This window comes from Festucalex cinctus, chromosome 1, assembly GCF_051991245.1.
Source record: "Festucalex cinctus isolate MCC-2025b chromosome 1, RoL_Fcin_1.0, whole genome shotgun sequence".
NCBI lineage: Eukaryota > Metazoa > Chordata > Actinopteri > Syngnathiformes > Syngnathidae > Festucalex > Festucalex cinctus.
The window spans coordinates 68,064,095-68,085,260 of NC_135411.1; the positions used below are offsets into that span (position 1 = coordinate 68,064,095).

General features: G+C 42.9%; 1 protein-coding gene across 1 annotated transcript in view; it reads left to right on the top strand.

Annotated features, from left to right (window-relative positions):
- The window catches only part of LOC144005936 (pinopsin-like), a 224,428-nt gene that overhangs the window by 190,730 nt on the left and 12,532 nt on the right, over positions 1–21,166 (top strand). The window contains exon 3 of the mRNA XM_077504439.1: positions 20,908–21,141. Coding sequence (XP_077360565.1) covers positions 20,908–21,141 — 234 coding nt within the window. The remainder of the gene's footprint in view (positions 1–20,907; positions 21,142–21,166) is intronic.

Here is a 21,166-nt window from a genome sequence, read left to right on the forward strand (position 1 = left end):
ACGAAATCCCACAATGTGAGCTCATTGCATGTTTGCCACATGCCGCATATTCGGAAGAAAGGAGCGCTTGATTTTCTCACCAAAGAGTCCCACATGAATCATGCTGTTTGTTATAAGCAAAGGTGAGCTGAGAGGAGGAGAATTTGCAATAGGCCTACTCAATCGAATGGAGTGCACCGACAAGTAGTTTTGCTCAATTTTCGTGTCCATTCTTGGATTTATTTTTAATGTACTAAATTTATTGATATGTCACAATTCCTGATATTGGCCCGATAATTATAGAGTCGATGAATACTGTGCATCGCTTATTATCATGCAAATGATCAGGTATTTGTTGTCACAATTGTCATAAAATTCGAAATTTGTTTACTCAAGGACAAATTAGTCAATTTCACATAATAGCCCAGATCTTTCTGAAGAACATTGCAGATACACAAAAACAAGGCAGCTGCAAGTCTGTGGGTACTCGTGAACTACTTTAATGCTCTTTGACACGTTAAATGGGGCTGAACTCTGCTGCAGCAATAATCATTCCGAGTTTGTGCCTGCTTTTTCTGCTGTGATTGGTGGTAGAGAAGCAGACGTTCTCTTACAGTTCGTGATCAAAGTATTCACTGACTCTAGAGGTCATAAAATATGTTTGGCATCAATTCTGTACTAAGAACCACTGAAAAAGAACATCACATTTAGACTCTTTATGTCATGTGCAAATTTGACATCACTGAAGTGACAGAAATGTGAAGCTGCAGATGTGATGGAGAGTCAGCGCAATAAAAGGCTTTGTTCAGCAGTTCCTTTCATTCAGTTGAGCAGCTTTTTAAAGTGAGCACTGAGCCATAAGTGTGCTCAGGACCATATTTGAGATTGTAGCTTTGCCTTTGTGTTGTGTTCCCATCTCACAGTCACCGCTATTATTGAGCCAGTAAGTTATTGATCCAAAGGCATCCAAAGATTTGGAGACAAACTCTTTCAGCAGTCTCTGTCATGCAAACAAAAGCCTTCAAACCTTTGTATTACTCAACTGATGTGACACCTGTCCCACATATTTCTCCCTTTTAATACATTGATTATATCCTCAGGTCTTTTCCTTCAATTTAGTTGCGCTTCAAAAAGTATGAAGATGATGCAGTGGTTTACATTTTGTGTTTCGGTTTGAATTCCTGCTTTCCGCTTGCTCACATTCAGCAGGTATTACTCAGTTTGGCCTTCAGTGGCCAAAGAGAACATTGGTCCCAAGATTTTCCATTTTTCCCCTTTTAAATCTACAGTCCCTTTAGAATTTCAGGATGCAGGAAAAGGGTCTGGTATCAGAAAAAGCTTCCAAAAGCAATCTGAAGCAAAATAACAACCCTTTGGTCTGCAATTCAAAAAGTCAATTCCATCCTGTGTCGTGCCTCTCCCTGAGGTCTTTGCAGCGCTGCCGTATAAAATGAAAATACATTTCTGGCTACTCAATTTGAATATATACTGTTAATATAGATACGGAGGCACGCACATGCACACACACACACACATGCGCGCACACACACAATTCACAACATCCGCCTCTGAATTACCACAACACTCTCACCACCTTCCTCCCTCTCAAGTTGTCTGAAGCAGACGGTGAATCTACTTACCAAGTGCAGGACGGGCTTTTTTCAATCTTGCCTCAATAAAAGTTACAATCACAAGCGTGCATGCCCCTTAATGAGATGGTGAATGGAAAAGATGGCACAAGGGTCGGCTGGGGGTTAGTGCAGCAAGTGTTTGTGAAGTAGCTGGGAAGATTATTCAGGCGAAATGTTAAGCAGACCACAGCAGGTTGGTGCGGGCAAAGAACAAACGCGGCACACTAAAATCCTGCAATCAATCATGTTTAACAGCCATCAACTGCGCTGGCAGAGCAACGGGTCGGATCAGGCACGAGACTGCTGAGGTGAAACAACAAGCCAATTAAAAGTGCTGTATTCATGATGACATATATTAGTAAACTTCAGCAAACGTCAAAAACTGATTTATGGCCCCCTAGAACCAATCAGAAGCCGTTATTTTGAATTAAGCCCCGCCCCCTTCCCGCCCCCCAGCCAATCAGAAACCGTTATTTTGAATTAGGCCCCGCCCACTTCTGCCTTCTTAGCCAATCAGAAGCCGTTATTTTGAATTAAGCACCTCCCCCTAACCAATCAGAAGCGGAGGGACCACCTGTCAAAATTTGACAGGTGCCCCGCCCCCCCAACCAATCAGAACCCGTTATTTTGAATTAACCCCCGCCCCCCTCACCGCCCCCCTAACCAATCAGAAGCCGGAAGACAGCTCCTGTCAAAATTGATTGATGACGTCCTGCACCCCCAGCAAACATATGTTTTCCGGTCCCCCCCCCCCCTCCCTTCCCCCCTCACAACCCTAGCCAATCAGAAGCCGAAAGACAGCTCCTGTCAAAATTGATTGATGACATTCTGCACCCCCAGCAAACATATGTTTTCCGGTCCCCCCTCCTCCCACCCCCTCGATTGATGACATTTTGCACCCCCAACAAGCATATGTTTACAGGACCCCCCCCCCCCCCCCTCCTCCTACCCCGCCTGTAAACATATGTTTCCGGTCACCCCATCACCCTCCCATTGTATATGTGCTTCCGGTGATTCAAGATTGTGACAGGAAGGATCCCACCAGCTTTTTGAAGTCGCGGAGGAAGCGCTCTCCCCACTTTGCAAGACCCCCCATAGTTCTACCGTCTGCTAATCATAAATCGTTATCCTCCTGATAAAAAACATTTTATTATGTTGTAGGAAGGACCCACCAGCCTTTGAAGTCGCGGAGGAAGCGCGCCCCTGTAATCATGAAAATTTTCACACGAATAGTGATAAAGCTCCCCCGTACCCCTTTGAAGTGGGTATCAACCGGGGAGGGGGGTTGCGTGGGAAGCGATGGCCCCCCCTTACCACCATGGTCAGACTTCACACTAAGTCGTGCGATAGGAAGCGTCCCCCTAGCGCCTCTATCGTGTGAATATAAAATAGGGCGAGGCTCTCTTATTCGAGTTAAAGTGTTGTGAATATTTAAAAAATGTAATCTATTTGCTTCTTGTTTTTTAAAATAAATAAAAGAAACTTACCGGTGTTTCAGGATGTGAAGTTGCGTATCCTTTGACGGGTCTTCCTTTTTAAAAAAAAAAATATATATATTTTTTTTTTTTTAAATTAAAATAAATGGACTGAACGGTGCCATCTAATGGTCAAAGGTTGTGGATGGTAGGTATTAGAATGTGATAAGTTTGTCTGTATTTTTAATTTTAAATAGAGTGAGGCGTGAAATTAATCGGTTGATGTTTTGTGCGTTGTATTTGATAGCAATGTAATAAAGACATTTTGGTAGGATGAACACAATAAAGTTAGTCTACAAAAGTAAATTAGGGTATTAAAATGTTGATAATGAATGTAAAACCTAAAAATTTGATTCAAAGGTATTCAATTTGTAAATTATACATTTTGGATGACGGAACAATGTATGGCATTAGAGTAGCGAAAATTTGTTTACCTTTTTTTTGTGTTTAAAAAAGATAATAATTGTACTAGTTTAAAAAAAATACTGATTTCTGGAGAGAATATGTAATCACAATCTCAGGCAGGAACTGCATGTGGACATTACCGCGGTGAACGGTGCCATCTAATGGTCAAAGGATGTGGATGTGGATGGTAGGTATTAGAAGGTGATAAGTTTGTCTGTATTTTTAATTTTAAATAGAGTGAGGCGTGAAATTAATCGGTTGATGTTTTGTGCGTTGTATTTGATAGCAATGTAATAAAGAAATTTTGACAGGATGAACACAATAAAGTTAGTCTAATTTTGTCTACAAAAGTAAATTAGGGTATTAAAATGTTGATAATGAATGTAAAACCTAAAAATTTTATTCAAAGGTATTCAATTTGTAAATTATACATTTTGGATGACGGAACAATGCATGGCATTAGAGTAGCCTTTAAATATTAAGTGGGGTTAATTTTAAATTTTTGGGGACAGCAGATCGAAACTAGCATCGTACTAAATCCCCCGCAGCCATCTTTTTAATGTTACTGAACACTGTCCTTATATTAAACCAAACTCAACTCATTTACGTTTCGGTTACAAATGATACATTTTATTTTTATATGGTATCTATTATAAGACGACGGATGCTAGAATTTGTACATTTTATATATACGTGATGTTTACAGGTATGCTTAGACGTGTATGTTTTTATTATTTTATGTTTATGATGTGTATAAGAGTACGCTGTTTGGGGAGGGACGGGAAAATTTGTTTACCTTTTTTTTTGTGTTTAAAAAAGATAATATTTGTACTAGTTTAAAAAAAAATACTGATTTCTGGAGAGAATATGTAATCACAAACTCAGGCAGGAACTGCATGTGGACATTATTGGTCAGACGTCTGCTTCTTTTTAAAACTAAGAGAATTGAAAGTATGAAACTTTGAGTTTCTTGATACGTTAATAGATTTATACTCTACTTAACCCTTAATCTTTAATCTTAAAGCCGATCTTTGCAACAATTTAACCAAAATCATCTTCTTATTAGTAGATTAACACCTTAGTCTCTTACAAAGGGTATTCCTGTAAGCCCTTGGCTAATAGTTTTTTAGAAAGGATCCACGGTTTGAATTTATGACACCATAGATGTATTTGTACATGAAGAAGGGTGTGTACACTTTTTATTTAGGGCTGTAGCAATTCAAAATGGAATTTTCCACATTTACCAGAGATCGAGTCCTGCCTCCGGCCTTGTTGGGTAGACTTTGCGTGTTCTCCCAAAATCCTAAAAAAACAAACAAACAAAACCCACGCGTAGTAGGTAAATTAAAGAGTCCCGATGTGTAAATATGCGTGTAAAAAATTGTTTACCTACGCGTACCATCGGAAAGTAAGCGCGATTCGTAAGGAAAAAAATTAATCGTTCAATCAAAAGTTAATTGTCCCATAGTCAGACAAGATACACGTTCGCGCCACCAAGCGAACCGGAATGTTGATCGTGGTCGCCGGAGCGATCACTTCATCCTCGTTTAAGACTTCGCAAGCATCTGGGATGGTCTGTCCGGACTTCATGTTTGGAAGACTGGGAACACAAGATAGAGGTTCCGAGTTGGTAAGGGACCAAAGCACGTTGTTGATGGTGTCCACATGTACGGCAAGACGAACAAGCAAATCTGCACCCACAAAAAGGGTGTGAGGCGCGTCCGGGACAACCAAGAAGTAGTGGGTCAGTGAGCGCTGCTTCCACTGAAGGTTTAAGGCGCACACGCCCACTGCAGTTATTGTGAGAGGGGGTTCCGTGTTCAACGGAAACCGGCAAGACTTGGAGACGAAAAGAATGTTCGGGTCGAGATCTCGCAAGTTGTCAGCGAATGCTGCAGAAATGGCTGATTTGTCAGCCCACAAGGCGAGGACAGCGTCAAGAACAGGTGCACCTTGCACGTGGACACCTCCGATGATGCGCGGGGCGTACCCTGCATCAGGCGGTGGTGGGTCAAGGTCACAAAGGAAGGTGTCATGGCTTCTCATCCGGTCCTTTGTCGGGGACGCGAGGGGTCCTGCCTTGGACTGAGTGGTGTCCCAGCTCCCTGTGGGGGCGTCTGCTTCCCCGTGGGGTGGCTGCGCCCGAGTCACAGTGCAGAGCTGAGCCTGGTCAGGGCCCGAAGGAAATGTCGGCAGGGCCTGCCGCACCTGGGCCCAAATCTGGAGTCTCTGGTAGTCTATGATGGGTTGGAAGCGGAACAACAGGTCTTGGCCAATAAGAAGGGGGACTGACTCAATGGGTCCCACATAGACTGGATGGATGAATTACATGGGGCCAATGGACCAGTGTACCATCGCGACAGACTCCAGCTTTGTGTTAGTAGGTGAGAAGGTGCTCACGGTAAGTGGGCACCGCCGTAGGCGGAGGGTTCGACTGTTAGCTTGTGACGCGGTTGTTCAAACACCGTGTTGGACATCACCGTGATGTCTGCGGCGGGATCTACAAGGGCTTCGTAGGTTAGAGCTCGCTCCAGGGTGACGCTCAGATAGAATTTACGAGCTATCCCTCTGGTGGTGAGATCACCTAAAAGCTGTTGGAACGGTCTCACGTCATCGGTAGATCGCGATACATGCGGGTCTGCTATATTTGGATCAGCCTGCAGTACCAATATTGTTGAGTCAGAAGGCAGTTTAGTAGGTGTCTGAGTGTCGGCTACTGGAGGCCCCTCTGGTGACCTCCGCTGGTGGGTCACTTCAGTGGGCATCCGGCCGTCGGTTAGTCATAAAGGCGGGTCTTTTGACGAGTCTTTTGACAATTTCAGGAGTGCCTTCAATATGCCGTCGGCAACTGCGTTGTGGTCAGTCTCGGAGTCGACTTGGCGGTTCCGGGACTCGCGGCAGGAATCGGTTGCTGGCGCGCGTTCGACTTTATCACATTTTGGATGATAGCGCGAATCGGGCTTACCTTTAGCAAATTTGGAGCGCCGGCGGTCGTCAGCTTGCTTTTCTCCGTCCGATTTCTCGTCACGCGAGTAGTCGGTTTTGGAGCGCGGTTTCCGGTTTCGCGGGGCGCGGGACTGTTTTGACTTTTTTGATTTAGCCTGGTCTTCCCTCGGAGCATAGGAGCAAGCTCCCTCCAGCTCTGAAGGAGGACCCACGTCCACTTTATAAATTCCTGCGTCGTCTACCTTAGGGGCGGATCATTTTAGCTTTGCATAGCCCCTCGCTGCTAAGTCACGTAGCTGCGAGCTATTCAGTGTCTCAGGACACAAAGCCAGTCCCAAGTAGTGGTTAAGGTTTTGTTGGAGGTTTCGGACAAACAACGTTTTAAAACCAGGATCTTCCTCCATGTTGGGCTCGTTACGAGTCCCAAAATAGGCATCGCGAAGACGACTATAGAAAGCCTGAGGAGACTCCTGCTTTCCCTGTTTGACGAACATGGCAGACTTCCATGCCCGACAACCCAGGAGAACCGTCAAACTCGCGTGAGATGGCTTGGTGTAGTGCCAAGGGGTCAGACAACACATCAGCGGGCTGCCGTTCCAGCAGTCTATTGACTGCTCGGCTGGACGTCATTTTAATCAAGTACAACTGATCTTCCACGGTTGCCATTGGGAACCTCTGGAGATGATAGTTGATGTCTTTCAAGTACTCTGTTGTGTTGTGAGACCCCCCTGGTTTCGGTTCGAATTTGGCTATGTTTCGAGCCAGCTTGTCCAAATCTTTCCAGGCCACGCCCATTTGTCTCTCCAACGGGGGAGTCGACATGGGTCCACGTTGGAAACTGTCATCACCTGATGGCCCGAAAGCGTGTGGGGAGGCGGCCATTGGGGGTGCCAGGCCTAAAACGGCGGTGGTCACTGGCGGCGTCCTCCAGGCGGTTCCGGACTCAGGTGGCAGTATGAGCTGTGGTGCTGTGGCTCTGGGATCATGAGGTCTGTGTGGGGGTGGAGCTCCCGGCAGGGAGGCTCCTCGGGAGACCTCATTTAACTGCTGCGCGCGTTGCAACTCATGTTTAATATGAGCTAACTCTGTCTCATATTCCTGCTGGCACTGTCGGAGGCGGGTAACCTCGGCTTCAGTCAATGCTAATTTGGTTCGCAGGTCATATGAGCGGTCCACTTCGGCATTACGTTCCTCCCTAAAGGTCTGTACCTGAACTTGGAGGCGCTTCACTTCATCGGTTGACTGAGCTAGGGACGAACTCACCCGAAAGTAATTAGCTTCTGCTAGCCGAAGTTGGTCTTTTGACGGTCGTTCAGTCAAGTCAGTCACCTCTGCTTTTAGTTTGTGAATTTCATTTGCCGCGGATCTCAGCAGTTTTTCTTGCTCTCGATTTGTCTCTTCGGCGGACGCGAGAGCTTGGGTTAACTCACCAATCTTTTGATGGGAGTCGGGAGTGAAAGCAGACTCATCTGCATCACTGCCCAGATTTTCGGCTAGCGCCGCATCTGCGCGGGCTTCTGCCTCATCCAGCTGCGCTTTAACGTCATCCAGCTGGGTCTCCATGACCTTCACTCGGTCGTGGGCGGCTTCAAGCTGTGCCGTGGCGTCACGGCTCTGCTGTCGTGCCATGTCAAGTTGGTGTTTCACTTGACAGTCCTCGGCATCGCTAAGCTTCAACTGCGCGGCAAGGTTCAAAGTCAGACATCCGAGCATTCGAATGAGTGATTTGTCTTTTGGGGCTTTTGTCTCAGCGTCGCTCATGAGTTGCGCGAGGTTATCATTTAGCGTATTGACATCCGCATCCCTAATAGACTCAGCGTATCCAGGTAAGAAGTCCTTGGTCAGCTTCTGCACCAGTTGAGCTAAGGTCTCTAAGCTCTCACAGGGGCTGGGAGTCTCTCGGGGTGCTGCCATATTGTCAATAGCTTTTAGACGATCAAACTTATACTAGCGTTTAATAGTTAGTTAATTAGCGTACGCAGTTAGCTAACTACCGCTATCAAGTGTAACGATTATCGGCCGGTTGTAACTTTTTGCAACCTCAGTTCCAAAGAAATTGAGCTCCTGTGGCCTGAACATGCCACTGTGGGGGGTGGGGAGGACAAGAACATCCCCCACAAACAGCCACACATGCTCTGACTGACACGCGCACGCGCACACACACACAAATCAGAACAGTAAAAGCCTTCTTAGAAACTTGACTTTCTTATTTTGCAACAGAACAATGAATTATGAAATGTTATGTTTGCCATTTGTGAAATGTTGACTCCATGAAATGTCATGAAAATGTTCCATTGCAGTGGCAGATTCTCCACTAAACTTTCATGTGTATGCACGTTTTAACAGTGTAAGCTAGGTAACATTTCATTTGAGGTATTCAATTGTACGTGTTGCATTGGTTGAATTCTGACCTTAGAATTTCAACAAACATGGGATCCAGATTCAATCTGATTAGTCTCTACCAAAACCCTCTCTAAGCTGGTAACTTTCCACTGTGGTCTCACCGGCCCCCTGGTGTGGAGGCCGCCGCCCTCCCAATTTAAAAGCACGCTCCCTGCTTGCTGCTCTCTCTCTTCTTCGCTGCTCTTTGGCTCCCGCTCTCTTCACTGCTCCTTGGCTCCTCTTGGCTCTTTCCTGGTCTCCATCGGCGTGGCTGCCAGACAAAGGGCTAGCCCAGCTAGCTTAACCTCCAGCACACGGCAACGCACAGAAGCCATCGCGTGTAGCGACAGGCGCAGCGAAACACGCTGCTTTTAGTCCCTGCAAAGGCTCAACGGATGGTGCTTTTCCCAAGCACCGAGGCCTCAACCAAGAGGGCCTCTTCCCAGCCAGCAGGTTGACCCCGTGACGCTCAGTTGGCCAGCCGGACGACCTGTCTCTCCCTCTCCTGAACTGAACCTTCTCCATTCTATCTTCAAACGGGCTTGGCGAGTCTCCATCCAGGGTCCTGCTTCTCAGATCAACCCCATCTGTAAGTGCAACTTTGCAGGCCTTCGCCCTAGTACAAATTGGTGCAAACTAGGTTGATTGTGGGTCCCATGTTGGTTGATTCAAGAAATCCATCACCTTGGTTAAGACCGTTTCTCTTTTCTTCTTTTCTTCCCCTTTGATTATTTTTATTATTTTAGTTCTCGTTTCATTTCCTATCATAGTAGTTAGTTTTGCTTCTTTAAATTCTAAGTAGATTATCCCACCTAGGTTAGAGAATAAACGTGCACAAAACTCAACCCCTGGTTTACTGTGTGTGTGTTTCATCAATTTATAGTGACCTCTAAGCTGAACAAAGAACTCACAAAATTGTAGTAAGGGCACAACCTTCATTTTAATGACTGATTCAACGAGGTTCTCATCTGTTATCCTGATAAAATTATCAAAAAGAGATGTGGTGCTCCGCAGGCAAGCTCAACTTAATTTAAATATTAAGTTTGAGTCTCCTTCAATTAATGAGCCAATTGATTATTAATTTAATAATTAACAATTATTGATTTAATAATTAATTGGACCGATTTCCCTTACACAAGTATCATCGTCAACAATACACACTGGATTCAAATTATCAAAAGGGAAATTGCCACAAAAGCAAAAGATTTGTAGTGGGCTATGCAACCCACAGCTTACACTATAGTTGTGAAAAATCAATTCCAGTTATCAAAACAACCAAAAACACACAGCAACAAAAATAAAATAATAAATAAAGAAAAATTAAAAAAAAAATTAAAAATAATAATACTAACTTCAACTTGATTCACTCAGCAAAGAATAGCTTAAATGAGGGACAGAGTAACTTTGAAATGTTACAGCGGTCAATCCCAAAAGCTAAATCCCCCAAAAAAAATTCAAAAAAAAAAATTTTTTTTTTTTTGGAAGTCGAGTTAAAGGTTGAAATTAAAACAAAATTAAATAAACAACAAAGCAAAAAAGGGGAAAATAAACTTAAAAGGGGTTAATAGTCTTAGTCAAATGACTGATTACAGTGTCAGTACAGTTTTATGCAAATGTCTTGTGGACGGGGTTTGGGACACAAAACTGCAAAACTATACAGAGATATTAGAGCTGCCTCTCTAATAATAGTTAGTTCGAACTCACACCTTCTTATTAACTAGACACAACCGAAAAACAAAAACAAAAGAACAAACAAAAACAACAAAATTAAAAATGTGGATAAAAATGAAAGAAAAAATAAAAGAGAAGAAAATAATAATAATACTAGGTTTACCAAACCAACTAAACAAACACAACACCAGAAATTAAGTGGAATGTTAAGTCAAGAATACAGTTAGTTAGCCCAGTATGAAACTGAATAAAAGGAGACAGGTGGCGGGGGAAGAAAAACACAACAGTGTAAATAGTTCCTTTGTATTAATTTGACCCAGCAGTATGTTTTGTTGATGCAACCGAAATTGCTCTCATGCTAGGCAGCGTAAAAGGCTAGAATGCGGCAGGCTATTACTATAATCATTAAACGCAAGTAGTCAATTGAGCCTACAAATACGTTTAATCGGACGTGGATAATTTTTTTATTATCCTTGCGTACTAACGGTGACTAAAATCACTTAGTACAACGCTCGACACGGAAAACAATTCAAAAAGCAATGTGTAGTAACATTGAATCAGAATTATCGCGGAGCAAGGACCACCGGCGTTAAAGCAGCAGTGTGTGTGTGTGGGGGGGGGGGGGGTCAGTTGTCTATTGACAGTGGAGCAAGCTCGAGTGATCTGTGTCACTCCAAACACTGACTGACAGCTGACAGCCTGCAGGACTCACTCCCTTTCGGGGCGTCTGCAGGCGTGGCTCAAACTCGCCAACGAGAAGGGAGGGGGAGGTACTCAACCACGCCTCCACGAGCCACACAGCTCTTCACAAGGACTATGGCGCCACCTTGTGGAAATGCGTACACGGTACAGGTAAGCAGCTAACGTCTTAGCGCTCTGTTCATCCGCTCGCCACGAGCTGAATCTTTGAGTCGGCGGCTACAGAAAGCTCAGTCACGACTCAAACTTCTCCCACAAGCTAGGTGTAGGAGGACACGGGGATAGTGACTCGGACGTCGTTTACGTTGCTCGCGGTTAGCTACTCCGAAGCACGTAACTCGAGTCTGGTCAAAGCGATGCACATCGGCTGTCACCTGACTTCCCACAATTTCCGGAAACACAACACACAAAGACAAACAACTTCAAATTCAGCCAGCTGAAATTTAAAAGTTGCACAACTGGAGTTCTATCACGTACGTTTTCAAACACTATGTGAAATGTGTTTTACTTTTCACGTCCAAAGTCTTGTATTTTCGAGTGGATCTTCTTATGTTATATGGCCTCACACGGCCGGCACCATTATGTAGCGATAATTGGGTTGTCTTTTGGACGAATTAATAATCTGGACGTTACAGAGGTAAATTATATTTACCTCGATAACCTCTAGGGGCACCACGTTGGTTTTGCTTTGGGTTAACAGGAGCAAACAACGACCAAAATCCTTCTTGCATCAGTCATTTATAATGTAAAGTCGCCACACTCGATATTCAGTGGTTCGTTGTACTAACAAAAGAATAATAATCCACTCGGAAACACAGATGACTTAGGCAGAATAGAGTTAATAAAACATACATTTATTCACGATTGCTACACTACAGAATCAAAACACTGCCTATCTAACTATTCTACCGTCAGAAGAAAAGAAATAAAAATAAATCTAATGAAAATAAGGAAGGAATGTGAATGGATAAGGAAACAGGGAAAAGAGAAATTTGACCTGCCAGATCTGTGATATGTTTCAAACCTAAGTTGCACGCAGTGGTACCAATTTGGGAATCAAATGCACACTTACGAGCATCGTTTGCGTCGAATGAGCAGAAAGGTCTTGAAAAAAGGGGGAAAAATAGTCAATGTTCGTTCCAAAAGGCAGGAAAATCAAAAGGGGGTATTCCACAGGTGATCAAGGGAAGCCGCTCAGGGGGCTGACGTAGTTGCGCGGCTCGTCCCTTGATTGGTCGGCGACTCGGCGAGGTTGATTCTCCGGCAAGGTTGGTTCTGCCGGACAGCTGTCCGACTTCAGGTGTTGGAGCTCGGTTCGCTACGCGCCTGCGTACGGGGAAGGCCAGCCGTTGGAGGTGAGCTGGCACCGCGGCGGGGCGCCACCGACTAGCAGGTGAGGTGCGGGGCGGCTTAGGTGCACAACCTCGCATCCGGCGGTACGTTGCAAGTGAACCCCGGGGCCGCGGAGTCCGCCGCTGGCGGGCACTCCACCGATGGTGAAGAGAAAAAAAAGGAAAAAAGGAGTAAAAGAGTCTTTGGGGTCAGCGTTGCAGTTTGCACCTGCTTTGGCGTGGCGTGGAGCGAGTGTCTGCTCTCGGCAACGGTTGCTGCCAGAAAAGAAAAGGCCACGTGGTTGGCAAGTTTCTTGGAACAAAGAGTTCGAGCAGGCTGGGACACTCGCAGGTCGTGCAAGAGAGTTTTGGAAGAGGCTTGGAAGCAAGAGAGAGAGCGAGGGGTCTTCTCGTCCTTTTAAAGTCTATGGGCGGGTCTTCAGTAGGTGGTGGCACACCCTTCTGTTCGCTCGCGCAGACTTTAGAAAAAAATTATTAAAGGGATTAATAATTTGGCATTAAATTTGGTCAGTCTGGCAAATCAGTTTTCCCACACAACCCGTTTAACACACATCGTAATTAATGCATCATAAACTAACTTGTGAGGTAACTTCTACTTGTCTAATCTGACTGAACTAAAAGATATTGATTATCTTTCATTCTTTATGGAGTACAAATGAAATAGGATGTTCATACACACAAAGACATACATAAATCATTCGTAGTTCAGTTATCTGTCAAGAATTATCATGGTATAAATGTGTAAAATGCGGTTACTTATATGAAATGTCACTAAGGATAGTTCCAAGTTTCACCACTTGACGGTGTTGTTGCTCCATCTAGACGTTCCAGGAGTGCCCGTTTGGAAGAGTGGCGCCAGAGAGTCCCCCCTGGTTGATGAGAAACTTCATAAACATTCCTCTGATCAGTCGTTTGTATATTCCAATCATTGGAGCCATTTGTTCGGGCTCCGAGAAGACGGGCTTGAATACACTCCTTCGGCAGACGCATAAATTCCTTTGTCACCTGGTCAGCGGCTTCAAAAGAGCTTTGTTGGTGGTTGGGTGACCACCTGCAGAGCTACCCAAGCTTAGATCTTGTCTGGGCAGTGGAATATTTATGCGACTGCAGAGAATTTGCTTCAGAAGAAGCAAACTTTAAAAAAAAATTAGAGGGTGGATTGGGCCATAGGCCATAGTTGTTACATACTTTTGCAAAAAATACCAATCAGGTCAACTCATTCCCTAAAAATAAAAAAGGACACTGATTTTTGCAGATCTTAACAATCACCAAACCCCATTGAGCTTGACACACACATCACACCTGGCAAAAAAAATCCACATGTAAAGGTTTATCATGCCATGTTAAAAGAAATTTTGCTCCTAATGTGCCAGTACCCCAATGTGCGAGTACCCCAACGTGCAAGTACCCCAACATGCAAATACCCCAATGTGGCCCGGGCTGCGAGGGCCCTTTATAGCTGCTCGCAGCTCTAGTTTTTTTTGTTTTTTTTAAAATCAAAATTAAAGGAAATCTATTTGTTAAAAAATATATTTAGGGCCCGAGCAGCGACCGCTGCGAGGTCCCTATTGTTTTTGTAAAAATTATTATTATTATTAGGGCCCGAGCAGCTTCCGCTGTGAGGTCCCTATTGTTTTTTGATCGGATTATTAGGGCCCGAGCAGCAACCGCTGCGAGGTCCCTATTGTTTTTCGATCGGATTATTATTAATATTATTAGGGCCCGAACAGCGACCGCTGCGAGGTCCCTATTGTTTTTCGATCGGATTGTTATTATTATTATCATTATTATTAAGGCCCGAGCAGCGACCGTTGCGAGGTCCCTATTGTTTTTGTAAAAATTATTATTATTATTATTAGGGCCCGAGCAGCGGCGGTGCCGCTGCGAGGCCCTATTGTTTTTGTAGGAATTCTTCTCATTAGGGCCCGAGCAGCGACCGCTGCGAGGTCCCTATTGTTTTTCGTTCGAATTATTATTATTATTATTATTATTAGGGCCCGAGCAGCGACCGCTGCGAGGTCCCTATTGTTTTTGTAAAAATTCTTCTTCTTCTTCTTCTTTATTCTCCGCAAACGATCGCATTTTTGAGGACCTAAACATTTACGAAAACTCACCGAAATTTGCACACTCTTCGGGCCCGCCGAAAAATTTGATATTCTGATGTTGTCATAACAACAAGACTCTATAGCGCCCCCTAGCAAAAAAAAATAAAAACCAATCTCGGCACGTTTGACCGAGAGCTACGAAAATTGGCAGGCACTTGTAGCACCCCGAGACGCACAAAAAGTCATTTGGGACCATGTAGCCAAAATGTACAGGAAATGAGTTATGAATTTTTGAATGTCCAATTTTGGCCCATTTTTGCACATTCACTGTGGTCATACTTCCCCCCCCTTTGCAAACAGTTTTAATCCGATTGACTTCAAACTTGGCATTTATCATCTCAAGACGTGAGACAACAACTGGGCAAAATATCTTGACTTTTCGGAATACTATATGACGGGGGCGGGGCATCAAATATTGCCTTTAAAATTTAATTTGTCCAGAAAGACAAAATGCTGAATAACTCCCAAGTGCAAGCTCCAAAAAATCTCAAACTTCTCATGCAACTTAATAGTCACGGCCTGAAAACATCTATATGATAAAATTCTATTATATATATAGTGCCACCTAGTGGTGACAATAAATGTCATACTTTACGTTTTTAGCTACTGTGCCAAACTCGTTGAAGGGATCCAATTAAAAATTGGTCAGAAAAGTCTTAACATGTTGATCATGCCCCACACCAAATATTGTAACTTTTCGCCAAAGGGTGTGGCCGTTGCGGTGCCGTAAAGTCTGAAGATTTTTCGTGACAATAAAAGCTGCATTAACTTGACCCAGATGATCCTATCTTCTCAAAATTTCACACAATTGATGACAGTCCAGCCCTTAACTCATCTACAAACTTATATTTCATCTTACTGATAGCGCCACCTACTGGCGATTTTTTTTCTTACGATTTTTCTTCGTTTTTTTCCAACCACGTTAACTGGACCTACCTCATATTTGCTCAGATGAGGGTTTCCGCCTTCATGATGTCACAACATGAAGTTTGTGAGTTTTCGTGAATCGCTGTGGGCGTGGCTAAGCACTGTTCGCCAAGAAAACAACGCCACTTTTGAGGGTCTAAACTGGCACAGAAACACATTAAACTTGGCACACACATCTGGCCTGGCAAAATGAGCAATATTTTATCGTAGAATGTGCTATTTTTCCAAAAATGACTCAATAGCGCCCCCTAGAAATTTTTAACAAAGCAGCCCCGCTTGTACGTTTAAGCAAGATCTATGAATATTTTTAGGTGTATGAGGGAGCCCAAGACCTACAAAAAAAGTCTCTTGGACCCATATGCTAAAATGAACAAGAAGTGAGCTACGAATTTTTGAATGTCCCATTTTTTACGATTTTAGCACATTTACAGGGGGCATACTTTTGCCCACTTCTCCTACACGTTTCACCCGACTGACTTCAGACTTGACCTGGACCATGTCAAGACCTTAGCCAACGACAGGAGGAAAAATCTTGACTTTTCGAAATACTATATGATGAGGGTGGGGCATTAAATTTTGTGTTTCGCAATGAAAATGGATATGCTAAATAACTCCGCGGTACATGCTCCAAAAAATCCCAAACTTGACATGTCTGTTTATAGTCAAGGCCTGAAGGTATTTCTATGACAACATTCAGTTATATATGCAGCGCCACCTAGCCGTTGAGGCATAAAAAAAAAATACCTCACTTACGGTATTTTTACAAAAATTGTAAACTCATTCTAAGTGTGATAACTAAGTCATTTATGAATATTCTTTTACTTTCCACCACTCAAAATGTTCACTGGCATCAGACCAATCCAAACATATGTACTTTTTTATTTTGTTTTATTTATTTTTGATAGCCTCTATGGACAATAACAGCAACATTGTGCAATGAGTACGAGCGATGATGTATATATATACTTTTACAAAAAATACAAATCAGGGCAACTCATTCCCTAAAAATAAAAAAGTACACTGATTTTTGCAGATCTTAACATTCACCAAAACCCATTGAGCTTGACACACTCATCACACCTGGCAAAAGAAAAATCCACATGTAAATTTTCAAAGAAACTCTGCTCCCAATGTGTCAGTACCCCAACGTGCAAGTACCCCAACGTGGCCCGGGCTGCGAGGGCCCTTTATAGCTGCTTGCAGCTCTAGTTTCGTGATTTTTTTTATTTGTCAAAATGTACTACTGGTATCGGCAGTTGGCGGTTGGTATCGGTATCGGTGAGTACTGAGGGTCTGGGTATCGGTATCGGTCTGAAAAAAAGTGGTATCGAACATCCCTAATTAGGGCCAGAGCAGCTACCAGTTAACTTGACCCAGATGATCCTATCTTCTCAAAATTTCACACAATTGATGACAGTCCAGCCCTTAACTCATCTACAAACTTATATTTCATCTTACTGATAGCGCCACCTACTGGCGATTTTTTTTCTTACGATTTTTCTTCGTTTTTTTCCAACCACGTTAACTGGACCTACCTCATATTTGCTCAGATGAGGGTTTCCGCCTTCATGATGTCACAACATGAAGTTTGTGAGTTTTCGTGAATCGCTGTGGGCGTGGCTAAGCACTGTTCGCCAAGAAAACAACGCCACTTTTGAGGGTCTAAACTGGCACAGAAACACATTAAACTTGGCACACACATCTGGCCTGGCAAAATGAGCAATATTTTATCGTAGAATGTGCTATTTTTCCAAAAATGACTCAATAGCGCCCCCTAGAAATTTTTAACAAAGCAGCCCCGCTTGTACGTTTAAGCAAGATCTATGAATATTTTTAGGTGTATGAGGGAGCCCAAGACCTACAAAAAAAGTCTCTTGGACCCATATGCTAAAATGAACAAGAAGTGAGCTACGAATTTTTGAATGTCCCATTTTTTACGATTTTAGCACATTTACAGGGGGCATACTTTTGCCCACTTCTCCTACACGTTTCACCCGACTGACTTCAGACTTGACCTGGACCATGTCAAGACCTTAGCCAACGACAGGAGGAAAAATCTTGACTTTTCGAAATACTATATGATGAGGGTGGGGCATTAAATTTTGTGTTTCGCAATGAAAATGGATATGCTAAATAACTCCGCGGTACATGCTCCAAAAAATCCCAAACTTGACATGTCTGTTTATAGTCAAGGCCTGAAGGTATTTCTATGACAACATTCAGTTATATATGCAGCGCCACCTAGCCGTTGAGGCATAAAAAAAAAATACCTCACTTACGGTATTTTTACAAAAATTGTAAACTCATTCTAAGTGTGATAACTAAGTCATTTATGAATATTCTTTTACTTTCCACCACTCAAAATGTTCACTGGCATCAGACCAATCCAAACATATGTACTTTTTTATTTTGTTTTATTTATTTTTGATAGCCTCTATGGACAATAACAGCAACATTGTGCAATGAGTACGAGCGATGATGTATATATATACTTTTACAAAAAATACAAATCAGGGCAACTCATTCCCTAAAAATAAAAAAGTACACTGATTTTTGCAGATCTTAACATTCACCAAAACCCATTGAGCTTGACACACTCATCACACCTGGCAAAAGAAAAATCCACATGTAAATTTTCAAAGAAACTCTGCTCCCAATGTGTCAGTACCCCAACGTGCAAGTACCCCAACGTGGCCCGGGCTGCGAGGGCCCTTTATAGCTGCTTGCAGCTCTAGTTTCGTGATTTTTTTTATTTGTCAAAATGTACTACTGGTATCGGCAGTTGGCGGTTGGTATCGGTATCGGTGAGTACTGAGGGTCTGGGTATCGGTATCGGTCTGAAAAAAAGTGGTATCGAACATCCCTAATTAGGGCCAGAGCAGCTACCAGTTAACTTGACCCAGATGATCCTATCTTCTCAAAATTTCACACATTTGATGAGAGTCCAGCCCTTAAGACATCTACGAACTTATATTTCATCTTACTAATAGCGCCACCTAGTGGCAATTTTTTTTCTTACGAATTTTCTTCTACGTTTTTCTCCAAACACTTTAACCCATATGCTAAAATGAACAAGAAGTGAGCTACGAATTTTTGAATGTCCCATTTTTTACGATTTTAGCACATTTACAGGGGGCATACTTTTGCCCACTTCTCCTACACGTTTCACCCGACTGACTTCAGACTTGACCTGGACCATGTCAAGACCTTAGCCAACGACAGGAGGAAAAATCTTGACTTTTCGAAATACTATATGATGAGGGCGGGGCATCAAATTTTGTGTTTTGCAATGAAAAAGGATATGCTTAATAACTGCCCGGTACATGCTCCAAAAAATCCCAAACTTGACATGTATGTTTATCGTCAAGGCCTGAAGGTATCTCTATGACAACATTCAGTTATACATGCAGCGCCACCTAGTGCTTGAGGCATAAAAAAAAAAAAAAATCCCCACTTACGGTATTTTGTACAAAATTTGTAAACTCATTGTAACTGTGATAACAACGTCATTTATGAATATTCTTTTACTTTCCATCACTCAAAATGTTCACTGGCATCAGACCGATCCAAACATATGTACTTTTTTATTTTGTTTTATTTATTTTTGATAGCTTCTATGGACAATAAAAGCAACAAAAAAAAAAAATCCACATGCATAGGTTTATCATGCCATTTTCAAAGAAATTCTGCTTCCAATGTGCCAGTACCCCAACGTGCCAGTACTCCAACGTGCAAGTACCCCAACGTGGCCCGGGCTGCGAGGGCCCTTTATAGCTGCTCGCAGCTCTAGTTATTATTATATTCCATCCATCTCTCGATTTTCTGAACCACTTATCCTCACTAGGGTCTTTATGTCAAAAAGAATTTGAGTGATAGCATCTTTCTTGATAGGTTTGTGCATTTCCTTTGTCCATTCATTGTTACTGAATGGGCAGAAAAAGTAAAATACAAAAACTAAAATACAAAACGAAGACTATAACAATGTTGAGGCCCTATATACACAGTATGAGTGTGCATTGCTGAAATTGTGGTGACACCAACTGTCACTAGATATTGATTATGAGTCAGTATGAAGCCCCCAGTGAATAAATGTAATGGTAGTTCTCAAATTAGTCAAATTAGTCAAGGGATGTGCAGAGGGTGGGGCATTGACTTCCATTTGGTGTCTCAATGTGACAGTAATAGAAACAAGTAGGACACTCTAGCTTATGTTAATGTCACCGAATGAGTGACAGGAAGGGAATCAACACAAATGAGCAACTTATCTTGGTCAGTTGGAGAAAAAAACTGAATAATGCATAATGTAAGAAAAGCTCGCAAATATGCTTACTTTAGCCTAGCTTATAGGGCCTGCCAGCATAAAGTTGTATTGAATGTAGAGCTCGTGTAACAGCACCTATTGAAGTATTTTTATTTTTATTTTTTAATGGCTAAAATCACTCTTGGAATTTGTTTGCTCCCCTTTTCACTTTGGGTAGATTGTTGGCATGTCTCCGAAGTGCCTCGGCTAAATTAATATATGCCATCAAAATAGGACGTCATCTCACAATTCACAAGGAGACCCAAAAAACTACAAAATAAATAAAGAAAGAAAAACAGGGTCTATTTGGTTTGTGTGTGGCTTGATTTTGTTTGTGTTGTCAAACCACCCCAACAATTCAGAGAATGAAAAGGGAAAATACAATTGTATCATTTTCAGATGTCTCTACTTCTCACCTTACTCAAGTTATTTCTGTTGTTGCATTTCCTGATCCGCTTGTTCCTTACTTTAATCCCTCATAACATGTCACTTCTCTAGAACCTACAAGGTCCGATAACATTGTCATCATGAGAGATCATAAGCTCATGAAAAACCTGTCACTCCAACTCATCCCCACTTAACCAGTGAAGCCTCAAAATAAGGGCAGTGCTTTAGACAATGCATTGACAAGTCGGAAAGCCCCTGCATAGGACTCCTAATTAGCTCTGTGGCTTGTTGGGGCCTCATTTCAACAACATTATCCGAAACCAATCCAGGCGCAGCAAGAACACATCAGGATTATGAGATCTGTCTAATGGGGTCTATAGCAAGCTGAGGTTGACAAGAAAAATTATGATCCTGGTAGTTTTTTGTTTTTTGGGGGTTTTTTTTTAGCAATGTTATCTCGATTATTTATTCATCCTTTTTTTTTTTTTGTGTTGTTTTTTGTTTTTAGCAACGTTAACTCAATTATTTATTCATCCTGTTTTTTTTGTTGTTTTTTTTATGTTTCTAGTCTGGGAGCTCCAGGGGTCTAGAAACTAGAAAGACCCCTGCCCAAAGACCTCTAACTCTTTCCAACCTTGCTGTCTCCAGGTGAGTGGGATCAACACGTCGATGAGCAGGAAACGTGAGCAGCGAGTCTTGTTGATGGTGGTGGTCATGGTGATGTGCTACCTTCTGTGTTGGCTGCCTTATGGCATCATGGCGCTGCTGGCCACTTTTGGGCCACCTGGCCTCATCACGCCTGAAGCCAGCATCATACCTTCAGTACTGGCAAAGACGAGTACAGTCATCAACCCTGTGATATATGTCTTCATGAATAAACAGGTAAGGGAGGTCTGCCATCCAATTT